General features: G+C 40.6%; 1 protein-coding gene across 2 annotated transcripts in view; it reads right to left on the reverse strand.

Moving 5' to 3' along the window:
- Positions 1-11,362: 11,362 nt before the first annotated feature.
- ap3b1a (adaptor related protein complex 3 subunit beta 1a) overlaps positions 11,363-21,132 on the reverse strand; it is a 62,231-nt gene continuing 52,461 nt past the window's right edge. For both annotated transcript variants that reach the window (XM_030768875.1, XM_030768876.1), the window contains 2 exons: positions 20,005-20,143; positions 11,363-12,702 (listed from right to left, as the gene is read on the reverse strand). In XM_030768875.1, the coding sequence (XP_030624735.1) occupies positions 12,549-12,702; positions 20,005-20,143 (293 nt within the window). In that variant the 3' untranslated portion in view covers positions 11,363-12,548. The remainder of the gene's footprint in view (positions 12,703-20,004; positions 20,144-21,132) is intronic.

Consider the following 21,132-nt stretch of genomic DNA (forward strand, 5'->3'; position numbering starts at 1 on the left):
CCAAAAACGAGAGCATTTATGTGTTATCTGAAATAACTAAGTAAAAATTTTACTGAGGATCTTGTTGTAAGTTTCAAGATATTTTAACTTTATGACTTGAAACATTCCCTGTGGAGTCCTCTGTTTGTACAAACCTGTCAGAGGTTTGTCATGGGCCAATTCAGTTGATTAAAAAAAGAACAATACTTTTATTATTTCCCTTTATTAAATAAACTGTATTTTCCTCCCATTATGTGTACATTACAACCTACAATTGGCCACCGCGTCTTTCCAACTCCCCTTCACCTCCTTACCTCCGACACGACAGAGTTGCTTTTGAAAAGGCCCACTTGATTTCTCTTGCTGACTATACCACCTTAATTGTTTGTCAAAGCCTCCATAATTTAAAAAGCCAAACTGACGGAGAGAACTCAAACCGGGGGGGAAAAAAAGAAAGAGTTCCCGTGTATGAGAAGCACTTTGGCTTCAGTGCATCTTGGAGGCACAGTAGAGTGGGCTGGTGAAAATGCAGGGCTTGATAAGCATGGATGAGGTGAGCCTCTACAGGCTTTTTGTGAAACGCTGATGGCTGAATGAGGCTTTTGTGACTCTAATTCCACTCTAGGTTTGATGGAGGCTACTCTAGTCTTTATGGAGCCAAATGACTGCTGAATAGGACAGTCAAGAACATTATCCCAGTTCTGCTTTTCCCATTCATGCCCCTTTTCATTTATTAATCCATATTAACTCACTCTTTACTTCGCCTGCTCTCTAGTCCTGGATTAAACACAGTAACACATAAAGCATCACTGTAATTCACTGTCATTTTTGGTGGAAATAAGTATTTTTATATGTTTATCTCCTTACCTTAAATTAAACAACAGAGGCTTTTTTCACCACTTTTGGATTGCTGGTAATTAACACACTGGTGGTTGTGTGTGCAAGGGCTTAATGTGATGAAAGTTATTTTATGGTGCATTCTCAGCTAATTCTTCCATTCTAGGCTATTCAACAGGCAATCAGTGATAATTAAGACACCATAGAGTTTACACTGCATATTCCCCATTAGAGATGTGAGAGCTTCTTTTACTGGACTCCGCCACTAAATCAAAGAGATGAGAAAGAAAGAGAGAAAAAAAGGGAAATCTGTGTGTGTGTGTGTGTGTGTGTACACGTGTTTGAAAGGAAACACCTGCAGAGAGGTTCTTTTCTATTCTAAGCATTGAATATGTAGGATGCCAAATTCAAATGGGAATTTAATGCGAAAGCAAAACACTTTTCATTATAGCAACACGTTCTACCAGACCTATTATTGTGCTGTTACACCATCACTTCTTTGAGCCTCGAAGGGCCCCATTAACAGCACTGTATAGAGCCACCTCACATACAAGGACAATTTATTTCCTGAGCAAATGATTTGATGTAAAGTAAATGACAACAATATGTCACAACACATTAGTAATGCTTCACAAGAGGCATATAGCTGAGCATATACTTTATTTGTAATCATAATAATCACCATATAGTCCAAGCCTAAAGACCTTGAAAAACTAATGTTATTAATTGACCTGTATTGAGAATTGTTATTGTCTTTCAAGTCTAACATTTGTGGAAATTCATCATCCACATGTAGGCCAGATAACTGCTACACTCCAAATCTCTAAAGAGTTTGATTTAAAAAGCAATATACAAGTGTTTGAAGACATATTCTTATCAACTATGTTTTTTGTCAGACGCTGTGATCATTTTAATCTGAGCCATAGTATCTCAGTTTCCCCTCTGATAATGTTTGACAGAACATCAATGGCAGTTTGTAATCCAACTTATATGATGTGAAGTCTTGTCACAAAATATTTCACACACTGGGTTCACTGGTGGTTGCACTGGATATTTTCTTAACATAGCATATTATGACAAAATGTTTTTGTGCTATGAATGAGTCATACAATCCTCTGCGTCTGAATGCCTTGACTTCAACAAAGAATTTGAATAGATCATTTTATCTATTTTACAAATTTGAGACTTTAATGACATTACGACCTACCCTTAATTCATAAAGTCTGAATGAACAGATTACACTTTTGGTATTGAACTCAACACAAAACCTCATGCTTGTAAATCCAGGTTAACATACCTGAAGGGCTGGAGCTATGTAAAGACTTTTAGGGTTTCCTGATGGTTTGGCAATGATGACTGACTCTGTTCCAGTCAGGATGTGTGAAGCTATGTCAGGAGAGGGGAGCTATAAAAATTGTCCATATTACTTTATTTGTGGAAAAACCAGATGCATTCATTGCTTGTGTATGTGCTCTGCTGAGGATGACAAGAGCCTCTCTTATATGATGATGATGTATTCTATCAAGAAGAGGAGGCAAGGTCAGGCTTGAGTGACAGCTCTGAAATAACCTTTGAACTCTTATATGCCAGTGACATGCATCATTACCCCATGACACATTTGACACCACAATCTACAGTGGTTTGCACAAAAGAGGGAAACAAAAGCCTGCCATCACACTCAAAGGAGAAACTCTCTCTGAGCTTGCTCTGTTAGACGAGCATTGTTGGTGTGCTTTGTAACACAAACTAGAATAGAGAAAAAAGGCAGAATAGTTAACCTTGACTGTAACACCGCTTCATACCTGATAGGTTACTTTAACCTTTTTCTCAAATCATTCTGTTATTATATTGTTTTATTTTTTTTTTAGATTTTTCTTTTGCCTCAAGTTGGATTTTTTTCCCATCAGATAATGAGTGAACTGTGTAGGAAAGGCTAAACATGACAAACGAGAACAGTAAACAACTGGTCGAAGTCATCTCTTTTTTTTTCTTTTAAAGTAAATATAACTGAAATTCATTATTGTTCTTGCTTCTAATAGCATTGTCCAATATTGCCAAGAAAAAATGTTTATCTACCTTCATACCTTGAAGCCTCCGCAAAGGCACCGGACAAATGATTGAAACCAGGAAAACGGAAGACGGAAAGAGGAAAAAAAATCAGCTGAAAATGGAATCTGTCTTTCTTCCTTAATGAGTCACTGATTGGACACTTCAGAGGGGGAACATGCAATCATTAGTGTCTGTTGCTTCCCAGGCATGTTTTAGAGTCAACCAGAAAAAACATAATTACAATGAAAGAGACATAAAATAGCTGTGAAGCATTCATTTAAGCCTAATCATATCAATTACTAAACCCATGGGCACTGTCGAAGCAAGAGAGTGATTGTTTGGAGAGAAAAATTGTATTTGGTGTGTCTGTGACATTCATTTGCAGTAAACTCTCCATTAGTGTAGATTTTTGTCCAAGTTCCAGCTTTTCACCTTTCATATGAAAGTCCCTAACACATTCCTGTTCATGCACAGGCATCACTCTTATTTAGTATCATTGGAGGTCATGTTGACAAAAAGCCTCTATATTTTCAGAATTTCTGAATTTAATCTTAATTAGGCAAATAACCTTCATATACTAAAAAAGAGAAACAAGAGATTGTATACACAAAACTGTAAACATGTAGTTTTGAAAAATGTGGATATATGTTTGCAAAAACATTTAAGACCAGCTCTTACATATGAAAAGAAGTTATAGCAGTCAACAACAGCTATGAAGCTGATTTGAGTACTGTACAGACAATATGCACCTTCAGCATTATGACATAAGAAAAAGCAGGTCCCCTTAATGTGATGTCTGTAGTTCTGGAAAGGTTGTATAAGAATGTTGAGCAAAATTCTGAAACAGAATTCTTCAGAAGTCTCAGAATTCTAATAATAATAATAAAAGTTTATTTAGAGCCCAATATCACTATTTATAGCCTCAACGGGCTTGACATGTCTATTACGAAGTCAAATCAAAATTTATATTATCAATAGGTTAGAGAAAATACATAAGTCTTTACTTTGGTTTTCAAGGTATGGAGAGAGTTTGCCCCCCTAATTTCTGTTGGTAAACCATTCCAGAGGAAGGGAGCGCAGTTGGAAAAGACTCAGTTGACAGTGGACTTCTTTTAACTGTTGGAATGTTTAATAGCCCAAAATCTTGAGAGTGCAGGGTACGAGGGAGGTTATAGGGTGTAATTAATTCAGATAGGTAGGCTGGCGCAAGCCCATGTAAAATTTTATATGTTAATAAGAGGACCTTAAAATCTGCCCTTGCGTAAATTGGGAGCCAATGAAGGGAAGCCAGGACAGGTGTAAAGTGATCAAACTTCCTTGTTCTGGTCAGAATTCTAATATAATAATGTTAATAGTAATAGTAATAGCAACAACAACAACAACAATAATAATAATAATAATAATAATAATAATAATATAAGACAACAGAATTTGTTTTATATCAGGGTACTAGTGAGTTACATTTGAAGCTAAGGAAGCTATCTGGGCATCTGGATTGAAAAAATAGTATACCTTTAATGCTCATGTATCACAAAGCCATTACTGTTTGTTTGTTGGCCCATATTGTTAGACTCATAGTTTGTGCTGTTAGTCCTACATGAGGCGTGTTTAATTAGTGTCGATATAGGCGTGTACTCTGGGGAAAGTCGCTGTTGTTGTTTTGCTTCTTCAAGGCATTAAAGTCATTAACAGAAAACCTATAGTCTAATGCTGCTAAAATTAAGTCATTCAAGTGAAATTTCTTCTTTGTTTGCATAAACCTGAGAAATTGTTGGTGTACACACATAATTGCATACAAATACAGTAATCTTTGTGCATGACATGTGAATGAATACTAATGTAAAAGTAAAGCGCAGGCAACAAATATACATAGATTACAAAATATCCTCAACCAAACTTCCATCGCGGTCTATGTGCTCTCGTCCCTTCCCTCATAATTCCCACTGTGGTAAACGTGAAAGGAGGGAATTTGCTAAACACTGAACCACTAAAATCAACCCCGAGGGCAGACGTTACTCATCCATTCACTGATTTACACTTGTTCTTTTTTTTTTCTGATCCTTTACAAACCCAGCTGTCCCCGAACACTTAGCCCGTTCCATTGCCTATAGCACTCCAAACGAGTCCGGGGCATTTTGGGGGGGACTAATTCTTTTAAAGTAGAGGGAAGTGCAGGTTTTGTCCACATGTGAAAAACTATGGACCATGCAGAGTCTCTTATAGAAACATCAAAGAGAAAATTCACAAAAATCATAAGGTATACAACAAGACCTGACAAGCCTGCGATACATATATTTTGGACATCTTACACAGGATGCAGATGTTGGTAGACATTGATTTCCTTTATGTGCTTTCTCCAAAAGGGATAGTGATGTGGATTCCTTGGACTTGGCCAATGTTAATGTAGATCAGTACATTTGGTCATTTAAATACGTTTGACAATATTCTACTCATATTTTTAACTATGATGGTTAGTGGTCTTTTAAGATGAATAAGGGAGGGAATGAAGACTGAGGACAAGCTTTGTAATGGATGTTGCGCTGTTACTATACGCAAAACACCATACCGCAAAAGCATCAGTTTTTGGGGTTTTTTGGGACATGCATATCTGCACAAAGCTTTGTGTTAGATTTCCTATGTTTCCTGTACATCATAGTCTCCTGGCAATGGAATCCTGATTTTCAGCATATGAACCAATTATGAAAGAGAGTGCTGGACAGACAGACAGAAAGAAAGAAAGAATGAAAAAAAGTTGAAAGAAAGAAAGAAAGAAAGAAAGAAAGAAAGAAGTAAGTTGGTGGTAATGAGACAGGCCAAGAGAAACAGAGGATGATGTAAATATAGAGAAACAAAGAAAAGGGGAGACACAAAGGGAGAAAGAAAGAGGAACACTGAGAAAGAAAAACACGCAGACAGAATGAGGGATAGAATGAATAAATACAGAGAAATGGAAAATCATTTTAATTCTGATGTGCCCCTTTATTCCCCCATGTTAACGAATGGAACAAGCATCTACACACTGTCTGTTTAACAGACTGTGTTTGTGTGTGTTGCTTTGTATGGGTGTCTGCATTTGTGGGTATAGACACGTTTTGAGTATGTATGTGTGTGCATAAATGGAAACATTAACAACTCCACTTGGCCACTGTATGTATCTACAGTTTTTATGTATGGACCTGTCTGGTTATTGCTGAGTTTCTGAGTATCTTTACAGGTGTATAGTGCACTTTGTGTGTGTGTGTGTGTGTATGTCAGTAAAGGAGAGTTACGCTTGGTGGGTCTCTGTCTAATAAGAGCTGCTCCCCGTGGTCTGGTCAGACAGGCGTTTCCTGAAGCTAGGACAGTCTTCCTCCATCCCTTCATCCCCCTTCTCTCTCTGTGGCCCTGACAGACACCATGAAAAGCTCACATTAACAAGCCCATCATGTCACCCCACTGCTGCCCAGAGACAAACCAAAATCAAGCTGTCAGAGCAGCACACAGGCTTAAGGAGAGAGAGAGGGGGAAAGGGGGCAGATGCGTGTGCGTGTGTATGTGTGTATGAGGGGTGTTGGTTCTCCTGTCTGCCTCTGCAGGGCCATAATAGCAAGTGCCAAACAGAGAGATGGATCACAGACACAGAGACCGACTCTAGAGACACTACACAAATGACAACAGTGTGTATGAGAAAGAAAGAGACAGGGCAAAGGGGGGCAGAGAGAGAGAGAGAGAGAGAGAGAGACTAATAGAAATAGAGAGGAAGAAATAGTAATAGTATTTGTGGTTTGTAAGAGAGCATGGAGTTTGCGCTATGTTTAGCTCTGTCTGTTGTAGTTAAATGGGATGACACAGTTAAATGATAGGTACCTTGAATAAATGCTTTCACTTAAATGAATCTAAAATATTTTAAAAAAAGTTTCAGTCTGTAATTGGATCCTTGGCAGTTATCATTGGCATTTCACAAGGCAGCTTGACACTGGTTATTAGGACAGTAATACATTTCAATAACATGTTTGTTTTCAACATCTTACTATTGCATTTTCATACACAGGTTTCTTGTTTCCATAGGCATGGCAAGATTATTCAAGAAAACTGTTTCAACATTGTTTAACAGTCACCTAAAAAGAATTTTCTAAGAACGATTTCTCTAAACTTTGGTACTTAAACATTTTTCGCTTACCACAGTAATGTGATATGAATGCAAAACATGATCAGATATTTACAAATATCATTAGAATTATCCTGAAATACACACCATTTTTGAGTTTTTGTACTTAAAAATAATCACAAAAGTAAAGGGAGGTTTATGAGAATTACTGTCTAATGTTTCAGAAGGTGTGAATATGTGTAATAACCCCCTGTCCACCATTCTATCAGTCACTCACACCCACACACACACACACACAAATTCATTCAACATAAATTCCACACAGGAGACTCCAGGCCAGCTGCACCTTGCGTTTAATTAGGAATCTGCCTACGTTCACCGACAAAAATTCAAGACGGCTGCAAGGTGCATGGCAGTTGCCATGGCGATTCACCCACAACAGCACAAGAAAAACAATATGCAGAATTGCCATGGCTTAACTGATACCACAGTGTTTACATAGCACTAACTGGAGTCACATCACACAGTAACGGAGTGACAAACTAAATATAGACAAAACTATCTGTCGCCCTTAGCACAATTTGTTTTCTCTTTTAACTTTCTCCAGATGCTATCTGGACAATATTAACATTATTATTAATAGTTCTGCAATGACAAGTGATATTATTTCTGCAATTAGTAATGACATTATTGCAAGTGACAGAATCCTGCATTTTGTTTTTATGCTGCATTTGCTATTAGAAGCCATTATCAAAAAAGGCACAATCTACTATTGACTTTACTCATAACAAACACAAGGTCTTGCCCAATTAAGCAACCTGTATTTCTCATTCTCTGATTCTATTAGCTGTCCTTTTGTTTTTCTACCTTTTAATTTGACATTAAGTGATGCGCTCTGCTCATGACATCATTGTATTTTACTTTTTCTTCTGACTTTTGACATTACATCTAAGTCTAAGTAGTTAATAATACAAAGAATATTTAATTAGAGTGACCTCTCTGCTTCCAGTAGCCCTAAAGCAAGCCCCCCCCCCCACACACACACACACACTCACACCCCACCCCACCCCCACCCCACAATGTTGACTGTAAATTTTACTGTGGTGTTGGCACCAGGGCTGATGTAGTGTGGAAGTGCTTGCTGACTGCGTTTAGCTTGTTGGGATGAGAGTGTGGTCTAATGGCTGAATGGCATTCTAACAGCTGGTTATATGATAGAGATGGAGATAAGAGTGAACATAGCTAAATCCTGGATTTTCCATTACAGACTCTCCTCACCGGCAATTCCCCTGGAAAATGTGACATAAAAATGTCAGGTACTGCATGTTTGATGATCAGTGTGGTTGTGTGTAAGCAGGAAAGAGAGAGTGGGGGGTGAGGGAGAGAAAGAGAGAGAGAGTTATGGCTGTGATCTTTTACAGTCTGTGCCATAATGTTAGATAAAGATGTTGCTCTAGTAGGCCAGGTAAGGGCCTCTAACTGCCCATAAACCATTCTCCATGCTCTCTCTCTCTTACTTACTCTCACCCTGTCTCACCCTAACTCTTTCTCTCTTCTCTGCTCCCCAACCATAATATCCCACCGCAACCTATCAATCAAACAAGTCCCCCGCCTCTCTCGTATATGTCAACACACACACAATCAACAGAAGGGACAGGGATGAAAAAGTTGAATTTACTGGTCCAACTCAGTTTGTGACAAACAAGTTTGTGTGTTGATTTGTCACTGTCATCATACCAGGTGTAATGCTGGCATTGATTAGCCAACCATGTTGACTTAAGGACTTGAGAAAGGGTACATTATAGGTGTAGTTTGGTCACTGAATGAAAAACACAGGATTCGCTGTGTGAAACTGATGGGTGTTAAAATTACTTTGCTTGGTGAAACAGTGTCTTGGTGAATGTCTGTGTGGGAGAATCATATTATGTCAGAGGAATTAAGTCAGAGCAGATGTCATTGGTGGAGGCTGAAGACAAGAGATCTTGATATTTACACAGCTGTTTAATGGGGTGTATGCTGGCCTTCCATGGTGCTTGGCTTTCAACCACCGGAGTATCGGTGATGTTTGAAGGGGATGAACGGCCGCGGCAGTGAGTGAGCGGGTGTAGATTCGGGTGGTGTTTCGATGTGGTGAGCTGTGACGACGTGGATCGTGTTTTACGGGTAGCCTTTTTGCTAGTAGATGGTGCTTGGCTGGTAGAAGTCAGCGATATGATTGCGTTTGAATGAAAAGGATGGCGCTTGCTCTGCTGCAGCGGTTGGGGGAAGAGCAGAGGAGGAGCTGTGAGACTTGGATGGTGTTTGGCTGGGTTGGCAGCGGTAAAGCGATGGCAGACTGCCTTCAGTGTCACACTCTGTGCTGATTGATGTGAGCGAGGCTGGGATGACAGACGATGTAACAGGTGTTCATAAGAGCCCTATGAGAGAGCCTTTATTTCTGAGGGAGCCATAAATCACGCTCACCAGCTGTACACGTTCTTGCACGCGCGCGCACACACACACACACACACACACACACACACACACACACACACACACACACACACACACACAAACCATAATACACTCTGGAATTCTGTCAGAAATGCCAGAATTCTACGATGGCTGGAATTCTGTTCCAGAGACAAAGAAAGTCACAGATACTGGAGTTCTCTTGAGCATTGGAATTCCGACATGACCAGCGAGAATGTAAAGAGTGAAGGCAAATTTCAAACGAAATGGATCGCAACGGCCAAAAGGGAACATTTCATTATATGAGGAATACAAAGTATATTGAAAGCAGGTGCATCCACTTAGGTGTGGTTCTTGAGTTAATTAAGTAATTAACATTCTGTCATTCCTAAGGTTATGTCTAAAAATGTAGCAAGGGCCAGTCTTCCATTATATTGGAGGAATATTTGGCTACGAGAGAGAGAGAGAGAGAGAGAGAGAGAAAGAGAGAGATAATGCCCTGGGTGACTTTGAAGGAGAGGTGATTGGTTGGAGTATGAATGGTTATCGTATGGGTTACAGTGGCCAAAACACACACTCCTTTTGCTGTGATGGCTGTGCATGTGTAAGGCAAAACAGATAAAAGACTGAATCAGGTAACTGCAAATATCAACCTAGGATATCAGGCAGTTAAACTGAGAAGAACAAGAACTTGAAGATAGGGAGGGAGACTACGGCTGGGTCACATGCATAAACCCCTTATTCCACCTAAAAATGCACACATGCAGGTAAAGTGCAACACTGACCACAGGCAGCAGCTTATGGAACAGTGTACGAGTCAGTCATGTGAGTCATGCTTCACTCTGCTCTCAACAAACAGACAAATGACTGTCCACACTGTAAGTCATCTACAGACAAATGACTGTCCACACTGTAAGTCATCTAGACAAATGACTGTCTACACTGTAAGTCATCTACAGACAAATGACTGTCCACACTGTAAGTCATCTACAGACAAATGATTGTCAACACTATAAGTCATCTACAGACAAATGACTGTCTACACTGTAAGTCATCTACAGACAAATGACTGTCCACACTGTAAGTCATCTACAGACAAATGATTGTCAACACTATAAGTCATCTACAGACAAATGACTGTCTACACTGTAAGTCATCTACAGACAAATGATTGTCTACACTGTAAGTCATCTACAGACAAATGATTGTCTACACTGTAAGTCATCTACAGACAAATGACTGTCTACACTGTGAGTAATCTACTTAAGAGCTTCTTTCCCCTAGCTAAAAGTTCTTTTAGCTCTATTGTGGTGCATGGCTTAGATCTTCTTAACCTTTTACAGGACAAGGTAAATATCAATTAAAAAAAAGCCATTCTGAGCAATCAAACTCTTCTCCGTTGAAGCATTTCTGCCCTGACGGGAGTGGTCTCGTTCAGGATGTCAGTTTCCCGGGCCAGAGGGTGAGTGGTCAATGGAGGGTTTGACATGAAAATGGTGTAAATTCACATGCAATGACCAGATCTGTCAACACGTAAGGGAGATCTGGGAGTGTGCCTAAGACAGCATTGCCCACCACCCTGAATACAACACCAAATCACAAAATGGCATTGCTTCAGTAGAGTTCCAGACCCTTGCACAGTCTTTGTAAAGGCACTTTAAGCCTGTTCCAGCTGTTTGTAGTGTCCCAACACTGAACACACTTAATGCTGGTGTTAAATTTATTTTGCCAGTTATCTGTAGACCTAAACATTCGGTCATGACCTTCTAAATTCCATGACAGAATTTCTAAATATCTTGGTTGCCACAGACAACTTCCAGAATTCTAAAGATACTAACACCAGACAGAAGGCAACTAGAGAAAATCCATAAATTATAACATGATTCTCTAAGTAAAAGAGCAGCGAGAATTCTAAAAATAATGACAAGTCAAGTTTTTTCTTTTTTATCTCCAGTTTTATTCAGTTTCTCTTGTGTATGACAACTTATACAGACATCAATGCATCACTGCTTGTGTTTCTTTTTGATACTCCATTTTTTTTTTTTTTACACATTTCAGAAAGGCACTTCACATGGATTTTTTCACTGGTATAAAAGACTCAGGGTTTGGAATGAACCTGCAGTAGGTGGTGATCCATCACTGAGAGGAGAAGACTACTGTGGCAATGTTTTTAAGGTCGGAAAGAACAAACCTAATTGTTTTATTCTTTCCCTGGCCATGAAGTGATTCAAAGGTTTCTATCTAGACCCTCAATGTCATTACTTGAGCAGGAACATTAAAGTGACGCAAATGACAAGAACAAGACTCGAGAACAGGTTTTTCTCCGACATGGCGGACATTCATGGCATGTTAGCTTTTCATCAGTTTCAATAATTTCAGTGATTCAAACAGAACATTTGGTTTCAATTGTTAATGTAAATGGAATGGGACTGGTGACGTGGCCACTGCTACAGCTGTGGGGCTCAGAATGTCAACTGCACACTACCTTATTTTGCCTGTTTGCTAATGTGGACAGTTTGCCACGGGCAAATCCAAGCACAGGCAAATCCAAGCTAACAGAAAAAGGTATGTGCTCATGAATATCACCGCTGCAGAAAAACATATTGTCTCCGAAACTGTACAATTAATATACGAATTTTTAGTACAGTACACTGTTTAAGTGCAAGGCTAAAGAACTACAGGTGAGTACAGAACTGCAGCTGTAGTCTGTAGGTCGATGGTAATAGGGGAATTAAAAAAAAACAAACCAAACCAAACCCCCCCAAAAAAAACACCTTTGTAACAAGTTACAAATCAATGACAGTAAATACTAAAAGGGCAAAATGAGAGTAAAAGTTCACAGTATAGCACTTTGATATATCTTTTCTGTTTCACACATTCTGTGTCAGGGTAAAAACATATCAAGGAAACTAGAATTTATTACTGTGCTCAACCTCAAACAGAACAGCAAGAGTTACAGATCTTCTCCTCTCAGTATTGACTTTCTAAACTTTCTGTCAGTGTTCCTTTTAAATGAGTGGGTGTCTGTTAGCTGTCAGTAGGGTAAGAATACAATATGTACCATCAATTCACTCTCTCTGTTTCTCAAAATTGTCTCACGATGATTTTGCTTGCATTAAAAGACCTGGGGAGGGAGGGGGGTGTCCTACGCCTGAGTCAGGGCGGTTTTGAGGTCGCGCAGCAACATGGAGCCAATGACGGTCTTTTCTGTGTTTACGGTGAGTTGGGCCGTATCATCGTCCTTCAGCACTACTGAGACCAACACCAAGGTACCGGAACTGGTTGTCTTGGCTGCAAACCTGTACAGAACAAACACACACACACAAATACACAAAGTTACAGCATAACTGTCTAAGATGCACACAGCGTAACTTGGCCACAAAACATAAAGAGAATCTAGGCCCTGTCTAGTGTGAGTGATTGAAAGCACATACAAAATTCATATAAAGCATATTTGTGACGACCAAATGAGCACAGAAATGAGAGGAATGGGCTGAAATCATACTAGCTATGGGTGAAATCTTTTTTCCTATGGATGAATACAGAAGGCGGAGTAAACAGAAATCTGATAAGTTATTTAAGAAAAAAATAACAAGGGAAAAATCAAAGTTTGTCAAAGCTGTATATCTCACACTCTGTCTCTTTTCTAATATTTAAATCATTTTTGCCAATCACCAGCCGGAAAACCATCTCTGTAATATGTATTTAGCCAATGAAAATGCAGCATCAATGATTTTAAAAACACAAACAGCCTTAGCTCTCTAAAAAGGTGTGCATGTGTGTGCGTGCGTGTGTGTGTGTGTGTGTGTGTGTGCACTCTCCCACACGTGTCTGGATCTATGTGCGTGAAGTGGAGAGCAGGCAGTCTATTATCCCAGCTGATTAAAAAGCTATTAGGGGCAGAGGGACACACGCCTGTCAATCAAAAACGATCACCCTGCTCCCACACAGAGAGAAGGGGTCAGGGGGCAGGAAGAGGGTGTGCGTGTGTGCAGGCAAGTGAGGGGATGTGAGAGAGAGAGAGAGAGAGAGAGAGCGAGCAAGTGAAGGAGAGACTTAGCGAAAGGTTTTTCTGTGATCTGTTAGATTGTGTGTTCGTGCATAACACTGAGTAATTGTGAACTGAACTTATCTGTGTGCATCCAAGTGCATGTGTTTAAAAGAAAGAAAGACACAGAAAGTTTGTGTGTGAATGTGCGTGTATGTGTGTCTGTGATACTGAAGAGGCAACAGCCTCACCACCAGTTCTGTCTAGGACACTGGGAGAATTCTGAGTGTCCCGTCTCCTTGGAAACACCACAGACAGACTGCGTTGGGTCACACATGAATCCCATGAGAAGTGCTAACTGGCGCCTGGCAGGGCCCTGACCCGGGATGACCCTTCACTTAGGGCAAGAGGGCCAGTCTTGCCCCCCCCTTCCTCCCCTCTGTATTTCTCTCCCTCTTTCTATCCATCCATCTCTCATTCTATACTGTCACTGGAGGGGACCCACATGTCTAAAATTTAGCCATCTGCTTCTATTAACACCCCATCTCCACCAACAATGGTCCACACTTAGCACACACACACACACACCAGTGCCCTCGTTTAGCACCACACACACACTGATCCCATTTGGTGCCCCCCACACACCCCTCCCATTTTCCACTACACATGCATATTGGTTCCCATTCAGCGTCGCACCAGGCTACACACGAGGGTCGCCACACAACTCCTACTAACACACACACACACTTCCACAAACACAGTAGTAAGACACTCAAAATTTGTTCAGCATCAAATGCTATCAAACACTAACTCACACAGCCACAGACTGGTCTACAGTTTAGTGCTGACATAAACAGACAGACCAGTATGTGTTTAACACTGACAAACACACCCACAGTGACCACTGATTATGTGTGACACAAAGACCCAACGGAGCCAAGATGGAGCGCCTCACGCACGCTCTGTCTCCCACACGCAGGCCAAACCACAGGGCCTTCCCCTTGGGACTTGCCTCATTAGCACTAACTGCAGAGTGGGAGTTTATCAGAGATCCCCTCTCAACTCTAATTAAAATATTAGCCACTTCAGCAGGAAACAGACTCTACCAGAATCCTTCTCTAACACACACGTCCGCATCTGTTATCTGATAATAACAACAACAACAACAACAACAACAACAAAATTGAAATCACAATGCAAAGAAAGATTATAAACATGAGGTTGTATTTATTCTATTAAAAAACAGATTTATTTACATTGCGTTGAAAGTTTGACATTTTTTATTTTTTTATTCTTTTACTTTCTCCTACTTACGATTACTCACAGCCGTAAACACAGATACACACACCCTCCCTCACAGACACACACACACACACACTCTCAGGTACAGTATATCATCACTGTCAGAAGGCCAGTGTTCTTTTGGCCTTTGTGGTTGTCAGCGGGAGCTGATCTCTGTATAATAGCCCCCTGTGGCTGGGCTAATGGGTTTAGCTTATAAATCTCTTATTTACTCAGCTACTTAATGCAGCCCTCAGGCAGACAGCCACACACACACACACACACACACACACACACACACACACACACACAGTGTGTGTGGGTGTGTGTTTGTGTACATGTATGCGTTTATGGGACATGCAGCATACAGGGCCTCCTGTCTTGGGATAAGATCTATGACCTTAAAAGTTAAGCCCTCAAATCCCTCTCTCTCTCTCTCTTTTACACACACACACACACACACACAAGCTTACACATACACACACACACAGAAAAGACCAACAGACATTCATTATATAAGTGATGGGCAAGTTTTGAAAATGAGTAGTGACTTTGTTTCACCATCTCTCTCTCTCACATGCACATTTTTTGCTCTTTCAAACTGTATTACCCAAACACACACAAACACACAGAGAGAGAGAGAGAGAGAGAGAGAGAGAGAGAGAGAGAGAGAGAGAGAGAGAGAGAGAGCGAGAGAGAGAGAGAGAGAGAGAGAGAGAGAGAGAGAAGCAGTGGGCTGATTGGCTTTGCACAGGCCAGAGTAGGACATAAAAGGGTCATTGGTATTCGTGGTCACTCTTCAGTCTCTCCCTAAACAGAACATTAATTGCAGACTATGGAGAGAAAAGCAAAGCAGCATAACCCCCCTGACTTAGAGCAGTAGGATTGCCATCGATCTGCTGGCCACTCACTAAGCATCGCTCTCCCAATTATTCTTGCTTCTCCTTCTCTATGGGAAAAAAAACACCTCTCTCTCCTTCTCTTGATCCCTCTATTCCTCTCCCTCCATCTCCTCTAACAGGGAGTCAGTCACCTCTGCATACAACCTTAAAGACTGACTTGTGAATCTTTAAACTGAGATAAGATAAGCCCATATCCTTACAGAGAAACCCTGAACTGTCTTAGTGTGAATCCAATACATTCTTTCAACCTTTACTCAAACATTCAATACTATTACAGCGGTATTATGCTCTAAAACGGCCATATAAACTCTATCACATGGTTTGTCGTTGACTGTGTCTGTATAAGCTCAGAACAGATACAAACACTATGCATAATACATTCAAATGATCCCAGTCTAAACTTCATCATTAAAAGCCTCTTGCCATGGCTAATAAAACATACAGATCCTTGTCAAGACTATGAGTTTTAATCATTCATGAATGTTTGTCGGGGTGGTTGAACTCAGTGTTAAGGTTATGAATTTACAGTCCAGACGGCTAATTTCACAGGCCAGATGTTCAACTCAACTACGAGTTAACGATTAACTATATATGATATTAACTATATATGATACCAATCTTTCGGTGAAATGTACAATTTCATTTGGACCGAAAGGAAAGCGAAATATTTCCTAATACCATCAGTGATATGGTGTCCCATGGATGTACTGTCAATCAGTAATAATAACAGAATTTAATAACAGAATTTAAGGCACTGAAGATGCAGACATTTCTCGGACAAAACACATGTCTGTGCACAAACGCAAAAGTAGCTACTCTTCTCTCCTCCTCCAAACCTCTTCTCCTCTCTTTTTTTTCTTTCTACTCCTCTCCTCCCCTGCTCTCCTGTGTTCTCCCTTCATGTCATCCACTTTCCTCTCCTCCAGCTGATCCCTACTTGAGGAGCAGATCTGCGCCTGGTGCAGGATGAGTGGAGTGGCTCTGGTCAGGAGCGTCCAGTCCCTCTCAGGTGGTGTGGTCTGTCTGGTGGCTGTGTGTAAAGCCAGGGGAGAGCCCTCTCCTCTAATGGGGGTTAATCTAGGTGACCGGCTGACCATCTGTTCTGTGTGTACGAAGGACACCCCTCACTCAGGTCTCATTCACTCCTCAGGGAACGCAGACAGAGCAGAGCCGCATTAAAACACGGTCCACGTCAAACGACAAATAAACTATTTCTGTATGTCGTCGCTAAATTTCTAGATTTCTGGCGTCGGTATGGAAGTTTGACATGTCATTTCATTTAGTGAGATTTCTGATTCCCATTGAAGTCCGATATGTTGATGTTGGCCTCCAAAACAAAACTTGTAAGACCAAGGTCTTAAGTTTTGGGCATTGTTTAGGAGGGAATACATGCATTTTAAGGCATTTGATAGGGGATATACATTTATATCTTTATAAGGCATTTAATTTAGCGAACACTAACACTGAGGAATCTCTCTGTGAAATGTTTTAGGGCAAAAGCAAACAAGTGTGCAAGAACCATGCAATGTTCTTTTACCATTACACAGAACCATCCAATAGACCACTTATCATTCAGTCAACAAAGAGCAACATTTCCCCAGACACCGAATTATGATAATGTGCCTTCACCAATAGAGACAAATACAGAAAGCACAAACAAATGGAGGTCCAACCCTAACATGGAAATCGTACTGACCCTGTAGCACGGTTGCTAACATATATTAGACTCCATTCTGTTATTTCCCTACCTGAAAAATTAATCTAATTTTAGGAAGAATAGTCTTATTTTTTAGATTATGCTTATACACCTACCCAACCACACGCATTAAGACTGACAGGAAGAAAAATATAATTCAGAAAAGAGCACTCAAAATTCTTCCAATTACTGGTCTATAAACCCCTTCTCAAGAAAATCACTGGTTTGTTCACATTTGTTCCAGACGAGCTAGAAAGCAGATTTGCCTGTTTTCTCCTGTTCACTGCCGTAAAGAAGAGCGGCGTTTTCTACTTTTGCTTTTCTTGTTGATTTATTACCTGTTTCTATTTCCACAATCAATTTGTGTTTTTTCCTTGGGCTGCTGCTCAGTGACATTTGGAAGAAGCAGTGTTGCCCCCTGGTGTCTGCAATGATGAACCGCAGCAGAGCCAGTAGAAACAGAAAAGGCCTCTGCACGTCATCTGCTTGGCCGACACACCAACACAATCTAAGACTACAGAACATACTCCACTCCATCTCTATAAAAAAAATTCACAAGAAAATGGTTCTTTAACATACTTAAACACTCCAAGTACAGAGGTCCTTATTCTAAAAATTAGAACCAGTGCTGACATAGTACAAATCAACCTCAGTAGTAGAACTGTATCCTAGTTCTGAGACAATATTAATTTTTCTTTTTTTACATTATATTTATTCATCTAGCAGACGCTTTTATCCAAAGCGAGTTCCAAGTGAGACATAATACAAACCAAGCAGCCACAGGAGCTGTCTGTGCCACAGTAAGATCAGTATAAGACCACCACACACACATTGTGTATCTGCCACACACACCTTGTGTGTTGCTCATAGACAGTGGCTGATTGTGACTTGTACTGTGTCTGTTGATGCACGGCCGCTTCACACGGCTGGAACGATCAGGAACCTTGATGTGATCATTTCATACCCTGACACGAAGTCTTAACTTTAACTTAAACATAAAAGGTAACATAAAGCAGCAATAAGTTTGTGTGCGACTTATCTGTGTCGGTGTTAACTTGTTTTCTGTCTCTTTGGGAAACAGATTTTATAGCTAAATAAATAAATAATCAGCTTTGCTCTCAATTACTGAGTGAACATAGGTTTACACTAACAACAAACCAGTTAATGATTGAAAGGCATCTTATGACCTCCATCAGCTGAAAATCTTCACAAAACAATTAAATCCTGACACTGTGTGGATCAAAACAACTCAATCATAATCCAACAAGACCACAAAATACCGCTCTACGCCACCAAATGTTCTGCGTCTTTATGTTGCCGCGGCGGGGGCTGTGAGGCTGGGTGACTCTGTCCTGGGGAGGGAACGAGATGGTGGCTAGGCCTGGAGGAGTATCTGCCATAAAACTGACTAATGCTGAATGACCGGGTTGTGGGGAGGCAAGGTTGTTGAGTGGCAGTTGCTCTTTCTCTCCCCCCCCCCCCCCCCCTTCCACATTACAGGAACAGAAAAGTGATTGATGGCATGGTCTCATTTGTACTATTGCTTATTCCAAATGAAATATGGGCTTTTTGTGGCTCGGCTTTCCTGTGCCGGACTTCCATTGATTTCCACTCACTCGCTGTGCTGCCCCTGTCCTTGTGAGAGAGACTTTCTCCCTCTCTGCAAGGTTGTTCCATATGCACTCATATTTCATAATCAAATTACTGAATCACTGTCATCCAAACGAGCGACTCAGTCACTCTTTTGTCTGTGTGAGAGGGTCGCTGGGCCTGCTCAACATCCAGACCATCAGTATGTGAGCCTTATATGAGAAACTCAGCAGAAAGAAAGAGAGAGAGAGAGAGAGACAGAGAGAGGGGTAAGAAAGAAAGAAAGAAAGAGAGAAACAAATAAAGAAAAAACTTTCTGTTCATCACTTCGAGACAGCAGATCATCTCTGTCCAAAGTCACAATACCGATTTGTGGTTGTTTCAAAGAAATGCTTACGCGCACAGACACACACACACACACACACACACACACACACGCATACACACATACACACACACACACACACACACACACACACACACACACACACACACACACACACACACACACACACACATACACACACACACACACATACACACACACACACACACACACATACACACACACACACACATACACACACACACACACACATACACACACACACACACATACACACACACACACACACATACACACACACACACACATACACACACACACACACACACACACACACACACACACACACACACATACACACATACACACACACACACACACATACACACACACACACACACACACATACACACACACATACACACACACACACACACACACACACACACACACACACACACACACACACACACACACACACACACACACACACACACACACACACACACACACACACACACACACACACACACACATACACACACACACACTTACGGGCTCAGGCGCATACACAGGTCACATGTACACACACACACTCGTCTGACTTAACAGGTAATGCAGTGCTGCTGAGTACAATTATTCATTGGGTATTTTTGTGTGTATGGAGGAGGAGTATACTCTGTGTGCTCTGATTACACGCATATTCATCCCTTGGTATTCCCTACAACATGGTGTCTGAGAATTCTGCAGGGTGTTACTGGGAGGGACAGTTCTTTATTCTGGGTGACTGTCTCTTACCTGTGTGTGTTGTCACTGCTAGATGGGACCACACCCATGTTAGCAACAGATACCACCTTCTTGCTGACTGGCTGACTTGAGAGGGTCTCCGGTCCCATGGTGATAGTTGCTGAGGACTCATTCATGCCCAAAAGTTTTCCTGCATGGAAACAGCATGTTTACAACCTTATGAAACAAATACATAAGAATATTTTACTGAAGCAATAAGATGCTTAGGTTCATGCCATGCTATGAATATCGTTACAGTTAACAGTTGTTCTGAGATCCAACACAGAGCGATGATGTTTATATCTTAAAGACAATATTAAAGGAAAACAAAGGAAACTTTTTCTTCCACGCATTCAGGTAGTGCAGCAGTAAATTACACTGAGCTTCATCACTGAGGTTGCCAGTTCAAATCTCAGTAATACTGCTAGCACTTTTATTAAAAATAATTTAGTACATTTGCTGAGATTCTGCCAAGACCCTGAAATAAAGACAGTTCTGTTCGATTACCACACTGTTGCTAGGCAACAGAAACTTGGATTTGGAAGCCACTGGCAAGTTCTTGCAAGCGAGCAAAAATGCTAACAAGAGGTACATTTAATGTATAAATTACAAATGTGTTATTGGTAGTTTTGGCAAACTCTAATCAGTTAGTGCAATGATACATTACAAAGAAAAAGCACATGGATTAATGCATAGGTTTGATCTATCAGTATGAGGGAACAAAGCTTGGCTCTGTACACTACAGCAGCTGAGACAGCTGATCTAGTTACGAGATATGAAAAAGGGGACATGACACAGAGTAGAGCTGCAAGAGAAATGCCTGGTTCACTCTCTCTGATGAATATAGAACAAAATTTGGTCCACACTCAAGCATTCATTCAAGAATATATATATATGTATGTAGTATAAAAATGGCAGTGGGCTGGTTGGTAAAGGTTGGTAATGAGTTATTACAGGTGCATGTGACCAGTTTTAAATAGCCAGTCACTTAAAAGACTGAGAGAAAAAAAAAAGAACCCATGACTAACACATCTAGTCTACTCTAAAAAAAAGAACCCATGACTAACACATTGTGTTATTTCACATCTAGTCTATCCTAAAAAAAGAGACCATGACAAACACATTGTGTTATTTCACATC

This window comes from Chanos chanos, chromosome 3, assembly GCF_902362185.1.
Source record: "Chanos chanos chromosome 3, fChaCha1.1, whole genome shotgun sequence".
In the NCBI taxonomy this organism is placed as follows: domain Eukaryota; kingdom Metazoa; phylum Chordata; class Actinopteri; order Gonorynchiformes; family Chanidae; genus Chanos; species Chanos chanos.